Genomic DNA, 22,771 nt, shown 5'->3' on the forward strand with positions numbered 1-22,771 from the left:
GTTGAGGTTGAGTATGGATACAGTGCAACCCATTCTTCAACCAAGCAATGGGAGAGCAAACAATACAACTACTGAAGATGAAGGCCCCCTGATTGGACTGGTCTGGGTGTAGGAGGCAGAGTGTGCAGCATAATTCTAAAATTCACTGCTCTGCTCAATTGAAGCAGACAATGAATGGATGTGATGGATGCTGAGGAAGTGGAACAGCAGAAACTATTTTCTGAGGAGAATGAGGACACAGGGCAGGAGGAACATCACCTTCTGCATGATCAAGCAAAGCTGCATCAGGCACTGCAAGACAGACAGGATCTGATTAACACCAATTTCCAGTAGATGGGAGCTGGGTGCTGTGATCAATCAGGATCTGTAAAATTGTTGGTACTCAACATGTAAACAATACATTTGTACTCTGAGAGGCAAATGTAGCTTCTGCTTTCATTTCTGTCATTTTTAGGGCAGGGAGGTAGAAGTGAATCTTATGAAGCACTTGAAGGTTTTTCTGTACATGATGGCCCCATATTCATTCATAATAGTTGCTGGGTTATAGTGGAGATTCAGGAAAGCAATGAGTTAGAGAAGGATGTAAGATGGCAATTGGCTCTGGATCAGTCAATTGTGTTGCTTGGTGCTGTGTAAAGTTTGACAGTGAAGGGCAACTCCTGACTGTTAACATTCGACTGAGTGTTGGTGCCAGGGATGGCAGGTGTTAGTCCGTGATATCCTAACAATGGCAAGCACTTCTGACTACAGCGAATGGAAGAATCGGGCTGGTGTCAGGGAGAGGGGCAGCCTAGGGCCTCATCAGTAGCTAATGAGGGATGAGGAAATCCATTTGGACTCTCAGAGAAAAACCCTCCAAACAGCTAAAAAAATTACACGTGGTCAAAATATTGTCAAATTCAGCCCCCTATGTTTATCATGCCCAATTCCTCACACCTCGCCTTAAACACAATACCTGCACCATTCCCACATTGTGAAGATAGATGCAAAAGTGTTTAGTAAGAATCACACCAATGTCTTCTGCCTCTACGCATAAAAGACCAAACAGGCTAACTATGAGCTCGACTCTTTCCTTAGTTATTCTCTTAATAATAAAACATCTAAATTAACTTTGCCTGACCTTGCTAGTATTTTTTCATGCTCCTACTTTGCTTCCTTAACTTTAACCCTCTACTGTCAATACTCCTCTTAACTTCTGAAGTTGGAGTTCTTAGTGTCAGACATAAGTTTTCCTCCTCTCTCTTCTACTTTCCTATCAGCTCTTTGACGTCTGGGGGGCTCTGGATTTGGCCTTTATCACAGCAGGAACATGTTTAACCTGAACCATTGGAATATCCCTTTTCAATGCCTTCCATGGCCCCGGTACTGATTCACCTTCAAGTAGCTGTTTCCGGTCTACTTTTTGCGAACTCACTCCTCCACTTTGTAAAATTACTCTTGCTACGGACACTGCTTCTTTGTTCCTTTTTCGTGATTTTGTTGATCATCACCACCAAAATGCTTTCCTACTGCCATTCCTCCCAACTGCCTAGTTTCAAGTCCTAAAATGATGGCCAGAGCACCACGCTCTCTTTGAGGAGAAAGTGAGGTCTGCAGATGCTGGAGATCAGAGCTGAAAATGTGTTGCTGGAAAAGCGCAGCAGGTCAGGCAGCATCCAGGGAACAGGAGAATCGACGTTTCGGGCATAAGCCCTTCTTCAGGAATCACGCTCTCTTGTTTGACTTGGTACATACTGCTCAAGAGTCTTCACCTCAAACGTTCTGCTTTTGTACCAGCCTGCCCAACATCAACGATATACCAAGCCAACCATTATCAGTGGACAAAGGCTTGACACTGTCACCAGATATACCTACCTTGGCAGCACCCTCAACAGAACAGTATGTCAGACGCCAATGCGCCATTGGCAAGCTATGAGAAACTCTGTGGTAGTGAAGAGGAATTAGTCTCCCAATATACTATTTTGTATGCCTGAGAGAAAAGGACCAATAACCTCAGGTATGCTAGCTTGATGCACTGTTTTTGGCATGAAATTAACTCAATTAACTTTTTATATTTGTTGTGGGAAGTGGGCATAGCTGGCTAGGCCAGTATTTATTGTCCATCCCTAAGTGGTAGTTAAGTCATCCACATTGCTGTGGGTAAGCAGTCACATGTAAACTAGAACAGGTAAGGATGGCAGAGTTCCTTCCCTGGTGAACATGAATGAACCAGATGTTTAAAAAAAAATTGCTACTGGTTGTAAGATCACCATTAAGCTAGCTTTTAATCTAGTTTTTTTTAAAAATTGAATTCAAATTTCACCATCTGACACAGTGGAATTCAAACCCATGTCCCTATTAAGCTGTGGTTCTGGATTACCAGTCCAGTGACATTACAGCAACGCCCCCATTCCCCGGCTGATGTAAATCGTTTTTTTGTTATGAAGGATAAATGTGCCCTTTAATGCGCATCTGTGCACCCTTTCAGATGTGTTTATTCTGTGGCAGTGACAACACAACTATTTTTACATTGGCTGGGGCTACATACATTGTAAGTCTACATTGCTGTTGGGATTCTCACCCCATTGCCAGGACAAACCCTAAATCTGCCCAGCATGTTGCAAAATCCATTTGAATCATTAGAAAACCGTAGCATAGCAGCATTCCAGATTTGCTTTGGTTGGAGGCAAATCTCCCACTGGTAGCAGGGGCTGTCTTGCTTAAACCCTTGCGGAATTATGAGTAAAATTATTGTGCAGCAGTCATTACTGTTGCAAAAAACATTTCAAAGAACTTCACAAAACAAGTTATTCTTGGAGTGCAGTGAGTGTACAGGCAGCATGTGACTGAGCAATTATAATTTAAAAGAGCTGTGTGTGTTCTCCTTGGGTAATTATGTGTTTGCGGTGGCGACTTTCCTGGCTCTGAATCTTTGATTCAACTCATCTCTCTTTGAAAACTCCTGAATTAAAAATTGGCTCCAAAAATGTGAGAGAGGAACCACAGGAAGTACTGGAGGAAACTGAATGCTTGATTGACAATGATTAAAACATTTCCTTTAAAGAAAGGATGAATGAGGCTGCTCTGCTGTAACATTGCAGAATTTTATAAATTAAAGTCTCAGCATTGCACAGCATTGTAAACATCAATTTATAAAAATTATTTTCAGCCAAGAAAAGTTATTTTCAGAACAGAGAATCTGTCTTGAACTGCCTTAAACAAAGATATGTCTGAAGGCTCATCTCTTATTACACCAGTCTTTGAGTTAACTCTGGGTTATGTGCTTGTTCCATTTTTGTCTCTTTTTTGAAAGCTTACTGTACTAAGGCTCTCTTTCCAGCCTCTGAACTTAAAATAACATCTAAGTAAGTCACAGTAAATTCAATGTCTGCATTTCAGATTTCCAACATCTGCAGTATTTTGCTCTTATTTGAGACAGAAATGGATTTTCTTCCATTCATTCACTGACATGATGAAAATTGTGTGTTTAGCATATCTGTCACATCCTAAAGTGTCCCGTCTGAAAGAATTGTAATGTCACATTTATTTGATGCAGTTGTGCAATTTTATTAACCTCTTTACAAAACGGCAGCCACCATTGATGTGCATTAAATGTTAACCAAACTTGACACAGGAGTTAAATCCTGCTGTTTAAGTGTAAATACTTAAAGACATGATTATTGTTAATTACTGCCAATTAACTTCACTGGTACTGAACATTGACCATTAGAAATGTGGAGTCTCGTTCTGTCAGGTATTAATGATTTGAATACTGCACCACTGAAAAGAGACAGATGCGCGCAAAGGCTTTTGTCCTGCGCTCATCCGGACAAATACAAGAATACTAAATATCAAACAACCACAATGATTTATGCTACACAAGAGAAGGACACTGACTGCCAATGAGATGTGGAGGTGCCAGTATTTGACTGGGATGGACAAAGTCAGAAGTCACATGACATCAGGTTCAAGTCCAGCAGGTTTATTTGAAATCACAAGCTTTCAGGGCACTGCTCCTTTGTCAGGTGAGGGAAGCACACAGACACAAAATGTAGACCATTCAGCCCATTGAGTGTCCTCTGCCATTCAGTGTGATCATGATAATCCTCAATTCCACTTCCCTGCCTTTTCCCCGATACTCATTGATTCCCTCACCGATTAAAAATCTGCTGATTTCAGCATTAAATATTCTTAATGAGACAACCTTGACAGCTCTCTGTGGTAAAGAAATTCCACACATTCACTACCTTTTGAGAGAAGAAATTCCTCCTCATCTCTGTTTCAAAGGGGTGACCCCTTATTCTGAGATCCCCTATTCTAGTCCTCGACCTTTCTAACCTCTCCACATTAACTTGGTCAAGTCCTCCAACAATGTTGTGTATTTCAATAACGTCACTTCTCTTTCTTCTAAACATCACAAATACAAATTAAACCTATTCAACTTCTCCTCATAAGAAAATCGCTCCATACCAGTGATCAAGTCAACCTTATCTGAGCTGCCTCTAATGCCATTATATCTGTTTTTGAATAAGGAGTCCAAAAATATTCAGAGTATTCTTGGACTGGTCTAGCTAGTACTCCCAAATCCCCGTGCTGCAGATTTCTGCAGTCTTTCTATTTAAATAATATTCAGCTCCACTATTCTTCTGCCAGAGTGCATAACTCACATTTCCCACGTTATGATCCATCTGCCAAGATTTTGCTCACTCACTGAACCTGCCTTTATCCCTCTGTTAATTCATTGTATCATTCTAACCACTCGTTTTACCACCGATTTTAAAGTCATCTGCAAACTTGATGTTGTACTCACTCCTACTAATTTGTACTTACATCAGCATTTTATTTCTCAGCCCTTCAAGCTGACTAGTTAGCCTGACTAATTAGTTGTCCTGTTCACTCAGAGCCCAAATATCACATTTCCTCCAAAGGATCCGTTATCAACTTACACTTTCTGTGAATGGACAGGTAAAACTATTTTGATCTGATAGTGCAGAAGGAAAGCTAACAGCAAATAGCATGCCACATCAAAATCTAATTTCAGGTCAACACAAAACCTGAGTTTAAGCCACTTTGAATGTTTGCATGACTGTCAATGATGGAAGGGAAGGCTGGGTAGGGAGTTTAAAAAGAAGCCACTTAGCTATCGTCAATTTTAGTCCCCTTAGAAGTTGAAAGTTCCAACCAATGAAACATGAGATTCAGTTTAAATTGGAAGAGTTAAGATATAATATCAGTATCCTGTACATAGTAAGTATGTGGAATAGTCTATTCAGGGAGGAAGCATGAGTGTCAGATCTTGTTAATTAAGAGAGGTGATCAGGTCTAATGAAAGACTTGAACAACAAGTAAACTGCCTAATGGATACAACTCACTGATCTTGTATTGGTTCTTATGTTTCTAAAGGCATTGAGACATGTTGCTGTGAGGATAATTATACATGGCATCTTCAAGAGACCATAGTTGTTGAAATTTGTTTTATTCTTTATTCTTTAATGGGATGTGAGCAAAACCAGCTTCAGCTGCATTTCCTGTATCTATCCCTAAATGCCTTTAAACCTAAGTAACCAGTTCAGAGGGTATTTAGTCCAATTCAGGTATAAAACTATTCAATAAGCTATTTTATACTTAACACATTTTTAAATATTATTCTACAGTCATTAGCAGCACAATCACAAGTGATGTGGAAATAAGAGAGAGAGAAAGAGAGATAAACTAACCATGAATTTTTAAAAAGCTCTTTAGAGTCAGAATAAATGCCGATAATCTAAGGCAATTTGTTATACTTTGGTTCATAGAAGGAGGAAATCCAGATACAGTAATTAGCAGTTGTTTAGCTCAGCTCAAACATTTTTGCCAATCATACGGAAATTACCAAAGGAAGTAATTAGGAAGAAAATAAATACTTAGAAAGTAATAGACAGATCAGAGATCATCAAGAGCTTCTACCAGGCAAGTTATGTTGGAATTACTTAGCAACCATTTTAGATAAAAGGTCATCTGTTACACAAGTGACTAATGTAGCCTTTTAGGGGAAATTTATGAAATGCTGTGTTGCAAATTGATTGAGAATATTACACCCCATGGCCCTTCTGACTGCATCAGTGTACATACAGTAGGGGTTGGGGGTGGGGCGGGGAGTGCAGTGACTGGATTGGTGGGATTAACTAAGAGGTTGGCTGGCACCAGTGTTGCTGGTTGAAGTTTTTTATAAATTAATAATTAAAATTACACTCAGCTGGTGCCATTGTTCTCACTCTTTCTACACCATCATTGCAACACTGCATGTCAGGAACAAACACATTGCCCTAGTTTCCAATGCTGATAAGGCATCAATTTAGTTCCCCTCCAAACCACATACTGTCGCTCCTTCACGGTCACTGAAATTCTGGAAATTCTGGAAATCCCTTCCTAACAGCTTTGTGGGCATTCCCACACCCCATGGAGGGCAACAGTTCAAAAGGCTTTTCAAGGTCAGTCAGGGATGGGTAATAATGCTGGATTAGGCAGCAACACCTACATCCCCTGACAAATTTTAAAAATGGAATGATTCAACTCTTACAATATGTGTTGTTTGTGACCTATAACAAAAATAGGTCAATTGCCAGTGAAAAGGTTCCATATATCCCATAAAAACCGAAAGAACTGCAGATGATGTAAATCAGAAACAAAAACAGAAATTGCTGGAAAAGCTAAGCATGTCTGGCAGCATCTGTGGAGAGAAATCGGAGTTAATGTTTTGGGTTGAGTGACCCTTCCTCAGAATCTGTTCCCTCACAAAATGGAAATTGCATGTTTGTAGAGTTAAAGTAGGGGGGTGGATCTGGGTGGGATGCTCTTCAGTTTGAACGCAGTGGACGGATTGCTGTAGGGATTCTATGATTACAGTTTGCATACATATTTAGTGCCTTTTTAAACTTAATTGTAACTGAGCAGTTCTTCAAGGAGGAACAACTTAAAAATGACAAGCTTAATAAATAAGATAAATGGAAAATTACTACGTAGAGCATATCTAAGAGCAGGTGGTTTATATTTAAAGCGATTTCTGTCTACTTTGACCTTAGCCCTTCTTCATAGTTCTATTTTCAATGCAAGATTATGACAGTCATCATTTTAAAGGATGGTACAGTAAAACTAAATGGTCACTAAACGGTTCAGTTTACTTCCTCCACAATGAAACATTTTAAGTACAGGTTGTAATTATCTAATCTTAAAGATGCAATTCATGCAACTGCAAGTTTAAAGATGACAGAAATGAAACAGAAAATAAATTTTCCTGGAAGAAAATGCACCAGACAAATTACACCTCTAAAAGTCTTCATGCTTTGATCTAATGGTTAAACTCTGCATTATTCTGTCCATTAGGAATTCTGTAAAAATCTCTCCATTTCGATCTGCTTCAAATTGCAACTCACTGTTTATTTGACAATGTGCAGCTCATATTAAAAATTTAAACTTTGATCTTTGAAATTTCAGTTGAAAAATAGTCATGATTCTATCCGTGTGGAGGTTATCAATGTATCATAGGGGCCAACCAAAAATCGCTTTTGCTTATTTTTCAATTCCTTATCAGTCGTTGATATAACAACACTGCTATTTTCTGTTTTCTATGGAGCCTAAATCACAGTTTACAATCTGATTTCCAATGCTTCTTAGCAAACTCCTGTCATTTGAATTCAATGGAGAAACTGGGTAGATGACTCCATGAATTTCTATACTGACAAAAAGGCATTGATTGCTCCCTCTAAGAGCAATTGATCTAAATCCACTCCCCTAACGTTTCTCTGTAACCTACAAATACTTTCCCCTCAGGTGCTTCACCAATTCCCTATTAGAAGTGCTGCAGTACAGATCTAATACAGATTGGTGACTGACAAATTCCATCAGTTTATTTTAATACTTGGACTTTCATTGGCTGATATTATTTCAAAAAGAAAAAGCACTGACTTAAAATCGCAGCAATCAGTCAATCACATAAGTTAATTAAATTTCATGAAACTAATGTGCAATAAATAAAATTGTCTGAACTGTAGTTAACACTTTTAATCAACAGACTTAATCCACCCAGCTAAGCATGAAGAAACTCTCATCCTCTATGTAGATTTACACCTCTGCAGTAAGTTTTACATTTTGGAGATGAATGATATCAAGTTTAGAAACAATGAAGTCAGAACCAGAAGTAAATAAATAAAGTTAAAAATCACACAAAACCAGGTTATAGTCCAACAGGTTTATTTGGAAGCTCTAGCTTTCGAAGCGCCGCTCCTTCATCAGGTGGTTGTGGAGGACACCATTGTGTCCGAAAGCTAGTGCTTCCAATTAAACCTGTTGCACTATAGCCTGGTGTTGTGTGATTTTTAACTTTGTACACCCCAGTCCAACACCAGCATCTCCAAATAATAAATAAACAAAGATTTTTGCCAGCAAATACTGAAATGGTAATTAAGAGGGATTACTGCTAGTTAACAGACTAATTAAATCTAATCTAGCCTCACTAATATGCAGCTCCCTAACCTACCTGTGTGGAGTTTGCACGTTCTCCCCGTGTCTGCGTGGGTTTCCTCCAGGTGCTCCGGTTTCCTCCCACAGTCCAAAGATGTGCAGGTCAGGTGAATTGGCCATGTTAAATTGCCCGTAGTGTTAGGTTAGGGGTATGGGTGAGTTGCGCTTCGGCGGGTGGTGTGGACTTGTTGGGCCGAAGGGCCTGTTTCCACACTGTAAGTAATCTAATCTAATCTAATCTACCACTTACCATAGAAATTAGACATCGACAATTCCTGACATGGAAGTCTGAGCAGACATCTGGCTTATGTTTGCGCCTTTATGCCATCATTTCAGATACCTGGCAACATTTCAGGGCACGCTTCTTGGCACCCCACGTTCACGGCACATTTCCTAAACACTTACACTGTGCTCCTGCACTTCTATGCTGCACCTCAGAGTGCAGTAACAACTTCATTTGACTGCTGCAAGTACACTTTACCCACAGGGACAGGCTCCCACCTTATGGATTGAACCAGGGTGTAACTCAAGGCTGTTGGCTTGCTCTCTCAGTGGATGCCTCAAACCATCCTTGCCTTCCCTTGCATTTCTTTACTTTGCCACCTCAGCGAGAGCAGCCAGGTACACAGTACTTCTGCATTGCCTTGTCATTTGGTACAGGTACAAAGCTAGGAGTCATAGAGTCGTAGAGATGTACAGCATGGAAACAGACTCTTCGGTCTAACCCTCCATGCTGACCAGATATCCAAACACAATCTAGTCCCACCTTCCAGCACCCGGCCCATATCCCTCCAAACCCTTCCTATTCATATACCCATCCAAATGCCTCTTAAATGTTGCAATTGTACCAGCCACCACCACTTCCTCTGGTAGCTCATTCCATACACGTATCACGCTCTGTGTGAAAAAGATGCCCTGTAGATCTCTTTTATATCTTTCCACTCTCACCCTAAACCTATGCCCTCTAGTTCTGGACTTCCCGATCCCAGGGAAAAGACTGAGCCTATTTACCCTATCCATGCCCCTCATAATTTTGTAAACCTCTATAAGGTTACCCCTCAGCCTCCGACGCTCCAGGGAAAACAGTCCCAGCCTGTTCAGCTTCTCCCTATAGCTCAAATCCTGTCCGAGGTCATCATTCAAGTCAAGACACTTGGGAGTTTCCATGCAGGCAGATGTAGACGAGCCAGTACATTGGCTTCTGCTGCTCTGCCATGCCCTTCGAGGTCGTGCAGTGCAGATCAAGTAAGAGGTAACACTGGCAGCAGCCATCTTGGCTCTCTCTGCCCTATTGTGAGCAGTCTTTTCCTGGAATGAGAGAAAGGGAGGCATTAAAGGATATGACAGTTGATACTATCGCTACAGGTGTGGGAAAGGTGGTGTCGTGTTCTGAAGGAGGAGTCAGCACAAAGAGCATGTAGAGCTGTAAAGGGTCTGGGAGGGTCATACTGAGTGAGACGCAATGTTGCATGCAATAACGAAATGGTAGAGCACGAGCTTTTGTGGGGTTTGAATGAAACTGTGGAGATAGGGTACATGTGAGGTAGCAGAGAGAAGATGGTGGTCCTTAGCAGAGAAGGTCATTGCTCTTCTTCATATACCGTTCCGCATTCCTCCACATGGCTGAGACTTCATTGACCTGGGTAACAACCTCAGACCAGGCTGCCATGGTCTGGTGTCATAGCCTCCTCTGGCAGTCCTGAGAGAAGAGGACACTTCCCCTTCTGCATATCCCTGTCCTCTAGGTGCCTACTCACAAAATGGGGCACCAATTTCCCCTTCCCTCCCACATCTAGGCCAAATGTTAGGAATGGTGCAAGGCAGCCTCTTAAAGATGGGGTTGGTGCCAGGAATCCTGGGGTAACTGGGAACTGGCAGGTTTATCTGACTTTAGCAAGTGATAGAATGGGCTATCAGATAACTAGGTCACCATTAAGGCGTGGTCGGTAACTGATGACAGCCGCTTGGTAAGATGGCAAGAGAAAACTTGCTCAGCATTTCAGAGAAGAGCCCTCCATGAAACTCCATTAGACTGATATTTTACCAAAATACAAGAAGATTCAGCTGTAAGTGCAGGCTGTGAGCACTGGGGAGATTTAAAAGAGGGGAGTCAATACACCTCCTCACCAGATTTTAAGAAATGCCACAATCAATACCACCTCCTTTTCATGCAGTACTGCACTAAAAATGCGTTTTCCTCTTCCAGTCTTTGATTTTGTCACAATTATCAAGATTGGTGTCCTTATTTTCTTAACCTTTACGCCAGTGGGAACGTTTTTCTAACCACCCTAATTAATCACCTCATATGGGTAGCACTGGTTAATACTGCTGCCTCAGTGCTAGGGACCTCGGTTCGATTCCACCCTTGGTCTACTGTTTATGTGGAGTTTGCACTTTCTCTATGTCTTTATGGCTTTCCTTTCACGGTCCAAAAATGTGCAAGTTAGTTGGATTGGCCTGAGAAAATGCTGGGTTACAAAGATGGGGTGGGTCTGGGTGGAATGTTCTTAGGAGGTTCAATGTGGACATAATGAGCTAAATTGTCTGCTCCCACACTGTATATCAAATTCCCTCTCAGTATTTTCTGTAAGAAGGACCCCAGCTTTTCCAATCGATTCACATAATTGAAGTCCTCAGTGTATAGTCACGCTTTTGGAATTACGCCCTTTTTTAAAGTGGTTTGTCTGCTACAATTCATTGTTTGTGTTTGTTGTTATATTTGTAGTTAAGGAGGCACCTTCCCTTGCGTACTTAGCACCTGCAGTTACAATTGGCACAGAGCTCATCTGAATTCATATCCTATCAGGGGCAATTGTACATTAGGTCTTATTAACTCAGATTCAGAGTAATTGCTGGCAGCAAGAATTCTTGCTCACTTCTAGTGCATGCTAAACATTGACAGGCCCCGGGCCAAGATTTCCCAACATGAGATGGTAATGAATGAGATTCTTCACTTTAGTAAGCAGCATTTATTCCACCTGAGTAGCAGGGCAGGAGCAAGATGGTCATTCTACAGCTTGTTTCACCAGTGTTACTATAGAGAATGCAAACTGTTAACAGGGATTGGTGAGCTTCATGGGCACTTCATTGGCCCAGGAAGTGATAACTCTGAAGATAGGCCGTTGACAAACATTCTGGATAGGCACTTGTGTTGACTTGAATTCCTTTGAAAGACTGAGTTGCTTCCTTGCAAAAGTGGTGATAAATCCTTTTGTTTTTGAAAAAAAAAGGACCTACACACCATCCTACGCCAAGAGACGTGTAGCTGTAGAATTGCAGCTCCCTGGCTTGTGGTTGCTTTTCTCACTGATTCCCTCCTCTCCACTCTTGGAAGGTTTTGGATCTTTGAAATTTCTTAAAAACAAGGGCCCCTTCCAGTTGTTCAACTTAATCCTCCCAAGATGGGGGAGGAGTAGGACTCCTGAGTCAGAGCTCAGCCATTCCGTCCATTTCTTTTCTTTATTTCTCTCTCGTTTCACCTTTTTATTTTAATCTCCCATCCCTGGGCGGCATCAAACTCCCAACCTCAGCCTGGACTTAAGAACATAAGAACTAGGAGCAGGTGGAGGCCATCTGGCCTTTCGAGCCTGCTCCGCTATTCAATAAGATCATGGCTGAAGTTTTCATGGCCTCAGCTCCACTTACCCGCCCTCTCACTATAACCCTTAATTCCTTTACTGTTCAAAAAATTATCCATCACTTACTGAGGAAGACTCAACTACTTCACTGGGCAGGGAATTCCACAGATTCACAAACCTCTGGGTGAAGAAGTTTCTTCTCGATTTAATCCTAAACCGGTTCCCCCTAATTTTGAGGCTATGCCCTCTTGTCCTTGTTTCACCTGCCAGCAGAAACATCCTATCTATTTCTATCTTATCTATTCCCTTCATAATTTTATATGTTTCCATAAGATACCCATGCCCCCCCCACCCCCCCCCCCCCCCTTCTTCTAAATTCCAATGAATACAACCCCAGTCTATTCAGTGTCTCTCATAAGCCAACCCCCTCAACCTAGTGAACCTCCTCCAGTGTTAGTACATCCTTTCTCAAGTAAGGAGTCCAAAACTGCACGCAGTACTCCAGGTGTGGCCTCACCAACACCCTCTACAGCTGCAACATAACCTTTCTACTTTTAAACTCAATTCCTTTAGCAAGGAAGGACAAAACTCCATTTGCCTTCCTATTTACCTGTTGCACCTGCAAACCAACCTCCTGTGATCATGCACAAGGACACCCAGGTCCCTCTGCCTCACCGTGTGCTGCAATTTCTTACCATTCGAGTAACAGCCCTTTTTACTGTTAATCCTACCAAAATGGATGACTTCATATTCATTAACGTTGTATTCCATCTGCCAGACCTTTGTCCACTCACTTAAACTATCTATGTCCCTCTGCAAAGTCACAGTCCTCTGCACACTTTGCTCTAGTACTCATCTTAGTGTCATTCGCAAACTTTGATACATCTCAGGTGGCCCCCAACTCCAAATCATTTCTGTAAACGGTGAATAATTGCGCTCCCAATACTGATCCCTGAGGCACACCACTAGTCACTGACTGCCAACCAGAACGACACTAATTTATTCACACTCTTTGCTTCCTGTTGGTTAACCAATCCTCTATCCATGCTAGTACATTACCCATAATGCCATGCACCTTTATTACATGCAACAGCCTTTTGTGCAGCACCTTATAGAATGACTCGACCCCTGACACTCCCAGCCTCATGGTGAAGCCCAGCACAGTCTGGATTGGAAGGGCAGTTATTCCGAATTCTTATTTCTTTCCTTTTCTACAATTGCACAAGTTGTTTCAGTCATTTAACTAACATGAACACCAAAACCAAACAGAATAAATCAAACCCAACCAATTAGCATGCTTTGCACCTCGCAATCATTAGTATTTAAAGACAATAATCATTAGGTGACTCCTCACAATCGACAAGTAAGTACTAATGAAGTACTACATGTTAAGCCTTATCAAAAGCTCAGCACCAGAGAAGTGAGCGCATCTGCCTTCAATATTTTGGATGTGCACGTCACTAGCAAGACAAGCATTTACTGTTCATCGTGAGACACCAGCTTTGATATAACTGAATGTCTAGTAGTGACAAGGCCATGAATGAGCTGAAATGAGGGAGAAATGAGTAACTTAATGGAGGTGGCAGCAGTTAACAGTCTTAGGCAAAGAGGTGAGTAGCTTGGAATCTCAACTCAGTGACACATAGGACTCAGAAACTGTGAACAGTCCAGATCAGCCTCAGACATGTCATGGATGACAGACTGACTGACAGAAATACAGGACCAAAGACAATAGTTTCAGTCTCTCCAAAATGGTGCAGTGGTAGAGCCCTTACCTCTGAGCCAGAAGACCTGGGTTTTAAGTCACACCTGCCACAGACATGTGTGTGTGTGTCTACATGTCAGTTGAGGCATTCAAAGGACATTGGATGACAATTTGAAAAAAACGTAACATGCAAAGGTATAGGGAAAAAGCAGGAGGTTACCACTCCGTTCACTTAATGAGCCAGTGAAGACACAATGGGCTGAAGGACCTCCCTCTGCACTGTGACACTTCTGTGAATTAATGAGGGGATATTTTCCCTCATCCAAAGTTGGATATTAGACTAATTGCAAGACACTGAAGATGGTGAGACAGAGCTGGGTGTCAGCAGCACAAAGGTGGCAACCAGCATTGTGCTTTCAGAGGATGTTGAACAGAGGCAGAAATAGGAAGGGAACAGTTTGATCTTTGAGTTACTACAGATGTAACAGAGGAGCAAGATAAGCTGTTGCATGTGATCCTTTTCACTATGAGAGAATAGATAGGAATGGAATGGAGCCAGTTGTAGTTTCTCCCAACTGGACAGGAGAGGCGATTTGAAGAATGCATGATTTAATATAGATATTGCAACTTATAATGGGCCTAGTCACGCTATTACCAACTTAATGTTTAATCCTCACTAAATCCGCACCATTACTGTACTATTGACACCACGTTTCTCTTTGTTTTGATGTCCTCAACCAAAGAACACGAACTGCATCTATCTCATTTTCTAGACGGCTATATTATTTCACTTGTCAGTGAAGTTGTAATTCACACAAATTAAAAACGCAGGGAAATAAAGATAAGGGACACAGTGTAATGCAGAGAGGCTACCTCACATTCCAGGGATCGATTTGCAGCAAGCATAGTTCGTGAGTGATGGGGAGCTTCACATGTTTTGTTCCGAGCAGGGGTAGCTTATCATCATCCCCGGCTGACATACAGTCCTTTGCAAAACAATGGCAAGCTATCAGAAGCTGCTCTCTGCTCAGTCACTAAACTGACTTCAGATAAGGGAGAATGGTAAGGTTTGGATTTGCAAAGCATTTGCTGTGATACATTCAGGGTTAAGATAACATTAGTCCTTCAGTAATGGGAAATTTATTTCGAACCAGTTACTGGCACTATCGGCGCTGTGGTTTTATTACCTAATCAGCAATGCTGTGTGTGTGTGTATTCCTCAGGTATTGAAACTACTTCAAACATCATGTTTTTCTCTCCCTTCTCATCAATTCCACTTCACTGTGGCGAAGGAACTCTCCTTTTTAGCTTCAATCCTGATATTTTAAAACTGCAGAAATGTTAGTATTCTGTATAGAAATTGGTATACAGGATCGAGTCCTAATTATGCCATGCAGAATGCCCCACCGAGATATCAGGTTTTCAAAGGCCTTGCAAATGTTAGCACAATTTAAGAGTTTAAAACAAGTGTTAAAATAAAACAAAAGAAATCCACAGATGCTGAAAATCGGAAACAAAAACAGAAATAACTGGAGAAACTCAGTAAGTCTGGCAGCCTTTGTGGAGGGAAAGCGGAGTTAACGTTTCGAGTCCACTGACTCTCTCTGCCAGACCTGGTGAATTTCTCCAGCAATTTTCGGATTCATGTCAAATGTTAATGGGGAGGGGTCTCCGCCAGTGAACGGCAAGACACCGCGGACAGGGGCTGGGCACGGATTGCCCACTTGTACTGGAGAGACCAGGGAATCTCACCAACCCCCAGGCTCCATCACGCTTCTCAAAAGTATTCTCTGCAATTACTTCTTCCAAAGGCTCTCTGGGGTGAACTCGTTCAGAATGACGGGGATTTTCTTGTGAGAGCATTCCCCCCCCCCCAGTCCTCCGTTCACAGGAATGTTCAGCAGAAACTCCGGCGTGCTGGGGCTCTGTTCGTTCCCAGTCGAATTTGTGACTTAAAGCACCAGCAATCAACCCATCTCCTGACCCCAATCTCTTAAGCATGTGCTCTGGATTAAAATCGGCTCACTAGCACTTCACGTTAAAACCAAGAGCTCACTTTAGGATCAGTCTGTGCTTATTTTTCACTGATGTACCCCCGCCCCGCACCACACCACTCCTTTTGAATAGCAATACTCACATCGTTTTTATCTGCTACTTTCACACGGAAATTTTTGGCAAGCCCAGGGCTGGGCTGTAGCGCTAACAGACAGAGCAGGGTAGCGGCAAGCGCCCTTGGTAAACTTCCCTTCCAACTTCCACAGTGACCCATCGTCCGACTGTCCTCCCGTGGCGATCAGAGGGCGGTGTACAAAGGGTCAGAGCTAGACTTGACCGAGCTTGAATGCAGAGTCAAAGTAGGAGCAGCGAGCTGGGGAAAAGAAACTTTTTGTGTGTCTGTGTGGTGAGATATTCACGCCTCTCCTCCACCCACCGACTGCCTTTACCCTAAATATTAGCCAGATATATTTAGATTTCAGCAAACGTGTCCTCTGACAGTCTGCCCGCGCACACTTGACTACAATAAACTGTCCTTAACTGGGAACTGTAGCTCTGGGACCCCAGCTCCCCTCCAGCTGTTTAGAATGGAACAGCTGACCCGTGTTCATTAAAAAAAACCCCACAACAATAAAGCAGCCGGCATATGGGAATAGTGGAAGGATTTTGACAGGGTATAAATTTCAATCCGACATAAAAAGGGATAAATGAGGCATATCCCAACGTGCATTTTATTGCGATAAAACAAATCAAAACAGAACGTTTAGGAGAGGATTTAAGGCGGTAGGTTGATCGAAACAAGAGTTTAAAATGAGATCAGTGTTTGAAGACAGTGCCAAGTGCACTTCCAGGTGCCTAACTGTTGCCATACGTAAATGTTCGACATCTTAACTAACAGACCACCGGATCCTCCAGTGTAAACTGGCAAGGGTCATTTCCCAGAAATCATCTCCCAGCACCACATATCCCCACTGTTTATCTTCATGGAGCGACTAATTAATTGCCAAGAACAGATTTATTTGCTAATTCAAGTGGATCCATGGACCAGCTGAAAAGAGGTTTTTGTGTCAACCTAATTCTGGTTTCGCACATGGTCTAACTGCAGTTTAGAATTCTTAATCCTGATGTGGCCATGAACTCTGGTAAGCACTTTACCCTTGGACGTACTTGAAAAGAGCAGTGTAACCCATGCAAAGTCATCTTCTAAAACTGTACTGTGCATATCAACATTCTAAGCATTTGCTGAACTGGCAGTTTTACTGCAGGGAAACCCTAGTTGAAGGATGCTCTGGATGTCACAGAGAGTGAAATGACGTTCTGCATCCAAATTTAAACTGGCTAGGGTAATTACCAAGAAATATTGTCCCACCACCACATCCCACAACCTAACTCTTGCCAATTGTTGTGCCTATGCAGATTCAAAAGCACCATCAATCAATGTGTAAACGGCAATAAAACTGTCATCCAATGCCTGAGGAAATAAATACATTAATCTAGTGCCTTTGTTACTGTTTTAAGAAAGATCAAAATGAATCTGAATTTGCTTTTGAAATGTTAGGTGCAGCTGCAAAATTGTGTTTATTGCTATGTTGCAAGGTAGGAGACTAGCTCAGATGTTACTATGTCTGTACTTTCTACACACTAAAGTCAGAGTGACCTGCTGATTGTCTGGACACTTATCCAGTGAGAAGGGCACGGGTCAAATGAATGGCACTGAGTTTATGGGATATTCTGATTGCACTTGGTAGGCAAGCAAGCAATGACTATTCCGTCACTACTTTTTATTTCAAAATATACTTTATTCACAAAAATCATCTGTAAGTGCATAAAAATGTTCTAAATCATATCTGTATAGTCTTTGCAGAGTGCAAAACAACAACAAAACATTGGAATTTTGACATTTGTCAGAGCTTCTCTACAGTTGCAAAAAACAGTCAAAAATCACACAGCACTGCGGGTTATAGTAATTTTTGACCTTGTCCAACCCAGTCCAATACCGACACTTCCACGACAAAAAACAAAGGCTTTTTCTACTTACGCAGGTAACTATGTTTATTTTTGAGGTATTATTCCATCACGTTATTGATCTAAGCTTATCAACAGTGGAATGACATTGAAAGATTAGAAGGCAAGTATCTGCCCTACACTAATAGTCACTGTGTTACTCTGGCCAGCTCAGTTAAGTCTATCATCAGTGATAGAGTTGTTCAAAACCATGAGGCATCTGGGCAGAGCCCAACTGGTTTAACGACCTGAGAAAACCAATTTACAGTAATTGGCAAATGGACCAGACGTGACAGGAAGAAAAACATTTTTACCCTGTGTGTGATTAGGATCAGGAATGTGTATCCTGAGATTATGGTGGAGATAATTAGTGTTGAGTAATTATTTTAGGAGAAAAGATTTGCAGGACTGTAGAGAAAGTGCAGGGAAGTGATATTAGTTGAGTTTCTCTTTTTGCAAGCCAGTACAAACACATTGGGCTGAGTGGCCTCCTGTAATTTAACCATTCTATAATTCTATGCTTTTGTAATGATGACCTTCCCAAAACATTGATAGTTGTAAAGTCAGTTATGGAGATGGTATTAAAGGTTAAGGAGAAACAGCTGTGATTTTTCAGTTTGGATGATATTTCCAGGCACTTATGTGATGTAAATGCTACTTTTTAGACGAGATGTGGATTTTCCCCAGCTGCTACTATTGGCTGTCAACAACTGCTTCACTATAAAAGGAATTATGAATAGAGCTGTATTGTCAGCAGATGAATGCACTTCTGACCATGTTGTCCAAGAGGAGAAGGGCACTCTTAAAATAATCAAAGATGTTCATTATCCTGAAACACTCTTGCAGTAATGCTGTTGGATTACAACTAGCAGTCTTGGTTAAAGAATCACAACCATTTTCCTTTGTGACAATCATAATCCTTATCAATGGAGGTATTTCCTTTGACACTCAATGCTTTCAATTTTCCTCAGGTTTCTCATACTGATGTTGCCTTACTGTTGAAGGAAGCCATGTACCATGAATGAATAAAATGAAAGCTTCTTCAAGGTTTTTGCTATTAAAATGCCATAGGTTATAGGGTAATATGATATATTTGTTTGCAATAAGGAATCGTGGGAAAAGTAGGTTGAAATATGCTTGTTTGCAACAGTTGAAAGGTCCAGAATGGGCTGGGGGTCATAGGTACAAGATTAAATGCAAGCAATTTAGAACAAAGAGCAAGAGAGAATTCATTCCAGAGACAGTTGTGAAGGTGGGGAATTCACTTCAATGTTTGTGGTTAAGGCAGAAACTATGTCAACATTCAAGATTTGATTGGAAAGGTAAGTGAATGAAAGAGATATGGGAACAGGGTGAGGAAATGTGAATAGAACTATTTGCTTGCATGAAGGGTAAACAATGACTTGAATCTGTTTTGTCTCCAATGATCTACTTCTATGTTCTATCTCCTACTTACTTTTATATATGATCTTTAAATTTTACATCTGTGCCTGGATCAAGGTTGAAAGACTAAGTGATTACTGTTTTGACAGACTGAGAAATAGTATTTATTAAGGCAATTCAATGGAAGGAGTCATAACACCAATGATAATGAAAATGATAACACCATTGAGGATTGAGAGGATGATCAGATAGAATGGGCTGGCTAAGATTCATCGTCTTTCCATGGAAAAGATATACTTTTACCATTGTACACTTGGATAGAAGTCAGTGTTTTAACTACACAATGATCTCTAGCTCTTGTCTGTAACATATTGACCCAGTGATGGTGAAGGTAGAGCAGTAAACCCATATTTCATGGTGCTTGGCAAACAACTACATTTTACTGCCAAATCCTTTTGTAAGACAGGAGAAAGTGAGGACTGCAGATGCTGGAGATCAGAGTCGAAAAGTGTGGAGCTGGAAAAACACAGCCGGTCAGGCAGCATCTGTGGAGCAGGAGAATCAACGTTTTGGGCATAAGCCCTTTATCACCCTATCTTTAAACAAGCATGCTCCCCTCAAAAGAAAGCTATTTAATCCCTTGCATATCCCTAGCTACTACAGTTTGTACTCTGGCCTTTGCTATTTATTTGGGTGTAGTGATACTAAAGTATCTTATATTTAGCAGCGCACTGGGACTGACCAATGACTAAATAATTGATATCTAGGCTTATACTGATTCTCTTGTGATGCTGAATTCAATATTCTTAATCAATGCACATGATTTTAGTTTCTTCAACAGTGAATTCTTCAACATTTTATAAGATTAGACTGATAAGAAATTATTTAATTTATTTCACAGTGGACAAGCATAAAGAGCAACTTAAAATCAAATTCTTTTAATCCCAACAGTACAACTAGTCTTCACATTTATATATTATGCTTTCTTACTTAGTAGTTTGTTTTATATGGGTAAAATAATTCTTAATTCCCTACCCTGTTTTCCTGAACTTTACAAAAGATCAAATCACAATTTTCATCTTTTCAAAACCACCTGACATGCTGGCCTTTGATTGACCTGACTCTTTCACTGTGTTATTGTTTACAGCTATCAGCAACTAAAGCTATAGTGTCTTCCAAATGTCACTATTGTGAGGTGTTTACCATTTGCCAAAACAGGCTGGTGCTTCACTTCTGTTAAAGAAGAGTCTCTGGGCCCCGAAATATTAACTCTGCTTTCACTCTATACCTGCTGCCAGAATTGTCCCAGCAATTTCCATTTTAGTTTCTTATTTCCAGCACTTGCAGTTCTTTGTTTTGCCAGGGTGGCACAGTGGCTCAGTGGTTAGCACTGCTGCCTCACAGCACCAGGGATCTGGATTTGATTCAACTCTTGGACAATTGTCTGTGTGGAGTTTGCACATTCTCCCTGTGTCTGAGTGGGCTTCCTCTGGGTGCTCTGATTTCTTCCCACAGTCCAAAGATGTGCAGTTTAGATGGCTTGGCCATGCTAAATTGCCCATAGAATCCAGGGGCGTGCAGACTAGGTGCATTAGACATGGGGAATGCAGGTTCCTAGAGATAGGAGAGTGGGTCTCGGTGGGATACTGTGTGGAGGGTCGGTGTTGTCTTGCTGGGCTGAATAGCCTGCTTCTACACTGTAGAGATCCTGTGTTATTTTCTGTCACTGGGACAAAAATGCTAAAGCTTATATTTCTTATGTTACACCAGTGGTGACTTTTCAAAGGTGTTTCTTTGCCTGAGAAGTGCTTTGGAATGTCCTACAATTATGAAAGCTGCTTGATAAAGCAAGTTTTTATTTCATTCTTTATTTAACCAGGATTTTAAGCATTCATAATGTCAGTACAAACTTTAATGAACCTGAAAATACCTTGTTGTAAAAGCATAACTTTTAAAACTTACTTTTGTTTTCTAATTTTTTGTGTAAAGAAAAGTCAAAAATTCAAAATGTCGCAGTAAATATTTTGTTGAATCAAAACAATTATGGTCATCACATGTTCATTTTGAATGTGTGTTCTCCAGTGAAGAACTGAACCACAGAGGCGTCAGTTCCCAATTTATGCTGAGTTGGTTAATTGCAGTCGAGACTGTGTTTGAGAAAGTACAGATGACCTCCATACTTGATTCTTGTTGAGAATCCTCTGCCAGAATGTGCATTGATTTAAGTAGAATCTGACTCACTTATAGAGCCATAGTCATCGAGTTATACAGCAAGGAAACAGTCCCTTCGGTCCAACCAGCCCATGCTGAACTAAACCAGTCCCACCTAACCAGCTCCAGGTCCATAACCCTACAAGCCTTTCCTAAGCATGTACTTAACAAAGTGTCTTTTAAACATTGTAACTGCACACACATTCACCACTTCCTCAGGAAGTTCATTGCACATGTGAACCACCCTCTGTGTAAAACATTTGCTCCTCATGTCTTTTTTAAATCTCTCTCTTCTTACCTTAAAAATGTGCCCCCTAGTCTTGAAATACCCCATACTATCCTCCTACGCTCCACTTCTAAAACTGATTCCCACCAATTAATAAAGTAAACTCTTCTTTTTACTGGCCAGGCTCACCCTTAAAGATTAATCTACTGTGTAAGCTATTAGGCACTTTACAACCTTTAGGTCTTAGTATTGACTTATGTAAGTTCAGAAACTGACCACATTCTTGTTTACTACTTCACCCAATAGGATGGCATGGTGGCTTAATGGTTAGTATTACTGCCCCGCAGCACAAGAGATCTGGGTTCAACTCTAGCCTTGGGTCACTGTCCATGTGAAGCTTGCATGTATGCCCTGTGCCTGTGCGGGTTTCCTCCCCCAGTTAGTTGGATTGGCCATGTGAAATCATCCATAGTATCCAGAGATGTGTGGATTAGCCATGGGAAATGCAGGGTTACAAGGATGGGGCAGGTCTTGTGGAATGTTCTTCAGAGGGTCATTGTGGACTTGACGGGCTGAATGGCCTGCTTCCACACTGTAGAGATTCTTTAAAATAGCGAGCTATAAATGGCAGTCAAGCTCCCCTTCATCAGTGGACAAGAGCAGCTTAATATCTTATACTGAATTTTTTTTTGTCAATCTATCTTGTGGTTCCAAAAAGAAGAGTCAACAGGGTAGGGAATCTCATCTTCTAAATGGAAAAAAGTGTCATTGATTATTTTCTTGTCTGAGTGGTAATTTTGCAGATCCTGAAGAGTAGATGGCTACATAAATATTATCCTGTGATCATTGTAGCCCTATCCTACAATTTTTCCTTTCCCTTTCACTGTCACTTCTGCTCCTTTTGATATAACTACTTGTTAGATTAAGGTTTAATAGTGAGTGGATTGCCTACAGCTGCCTCAGTTTGGGGCCATTTTCAGAGGTGAGCTTAGTTGGTGAGTGGTGATGCATTCTCATCTGGTATTCAGCCTGGAATTTTGGTAACAGTTCTCCCAATCCTTCCCACAACTTAAGCCCATTGCTGTCAGGAAGATACATAGAATGTTCACACAAATTATTGAAGAGCAACTGAATAGTGACCAGCATGAAAATTGACTGGTTTTATCGGTCTTATCAAGGTGCAGTTAAAGC

The 22,771-nt window shown here is 41.2% G+C and overlaps 1 protein-coding gene across 1 annotated transcript in view; it reads right to left on the minus strand.

Moving 5' to 3' along the window:
* The window catches only part of wfdc1 (WAP four-disulfide core domain 1), a 43,345-nt gene extending 27,036 nt beyond the window's left edge, over positions 1-16,309 (minus strand). The window contains exon 1 of the mRNA XM_043706647.1: positions 15,899-16,309. Within this exon, the coding sequence (XP_043562582.1) occupies positions 15,899-16,030 (132 nt within the window). The 5' untranslated portion in view covers positions 16,031-16,309. The remainder of the gene's footprint in view (positions 1-15,898) is intronic.
* Between the last annotated feature and the right edge of the window lie 6,462 nt (positions 16,310-22,771).

The sequence above is a fragment of the Chiloscyllium plagiosum genome, chromosome 17, assembly GCF_004010195.1.
Source record: "Chiloscyllium plagiosum isolate BGI_BamShark_2017 chromosome 17, ASM401019v2, whole genome shotgun sequence".
Taxonomy (NCBI): Eukaryota; Metazoa; Chordata; class Chondrichthyes; order Orectolobiformes; family Hemiscylliidae; genus Chiloscyllium; species Chiloscyllium plagiosum.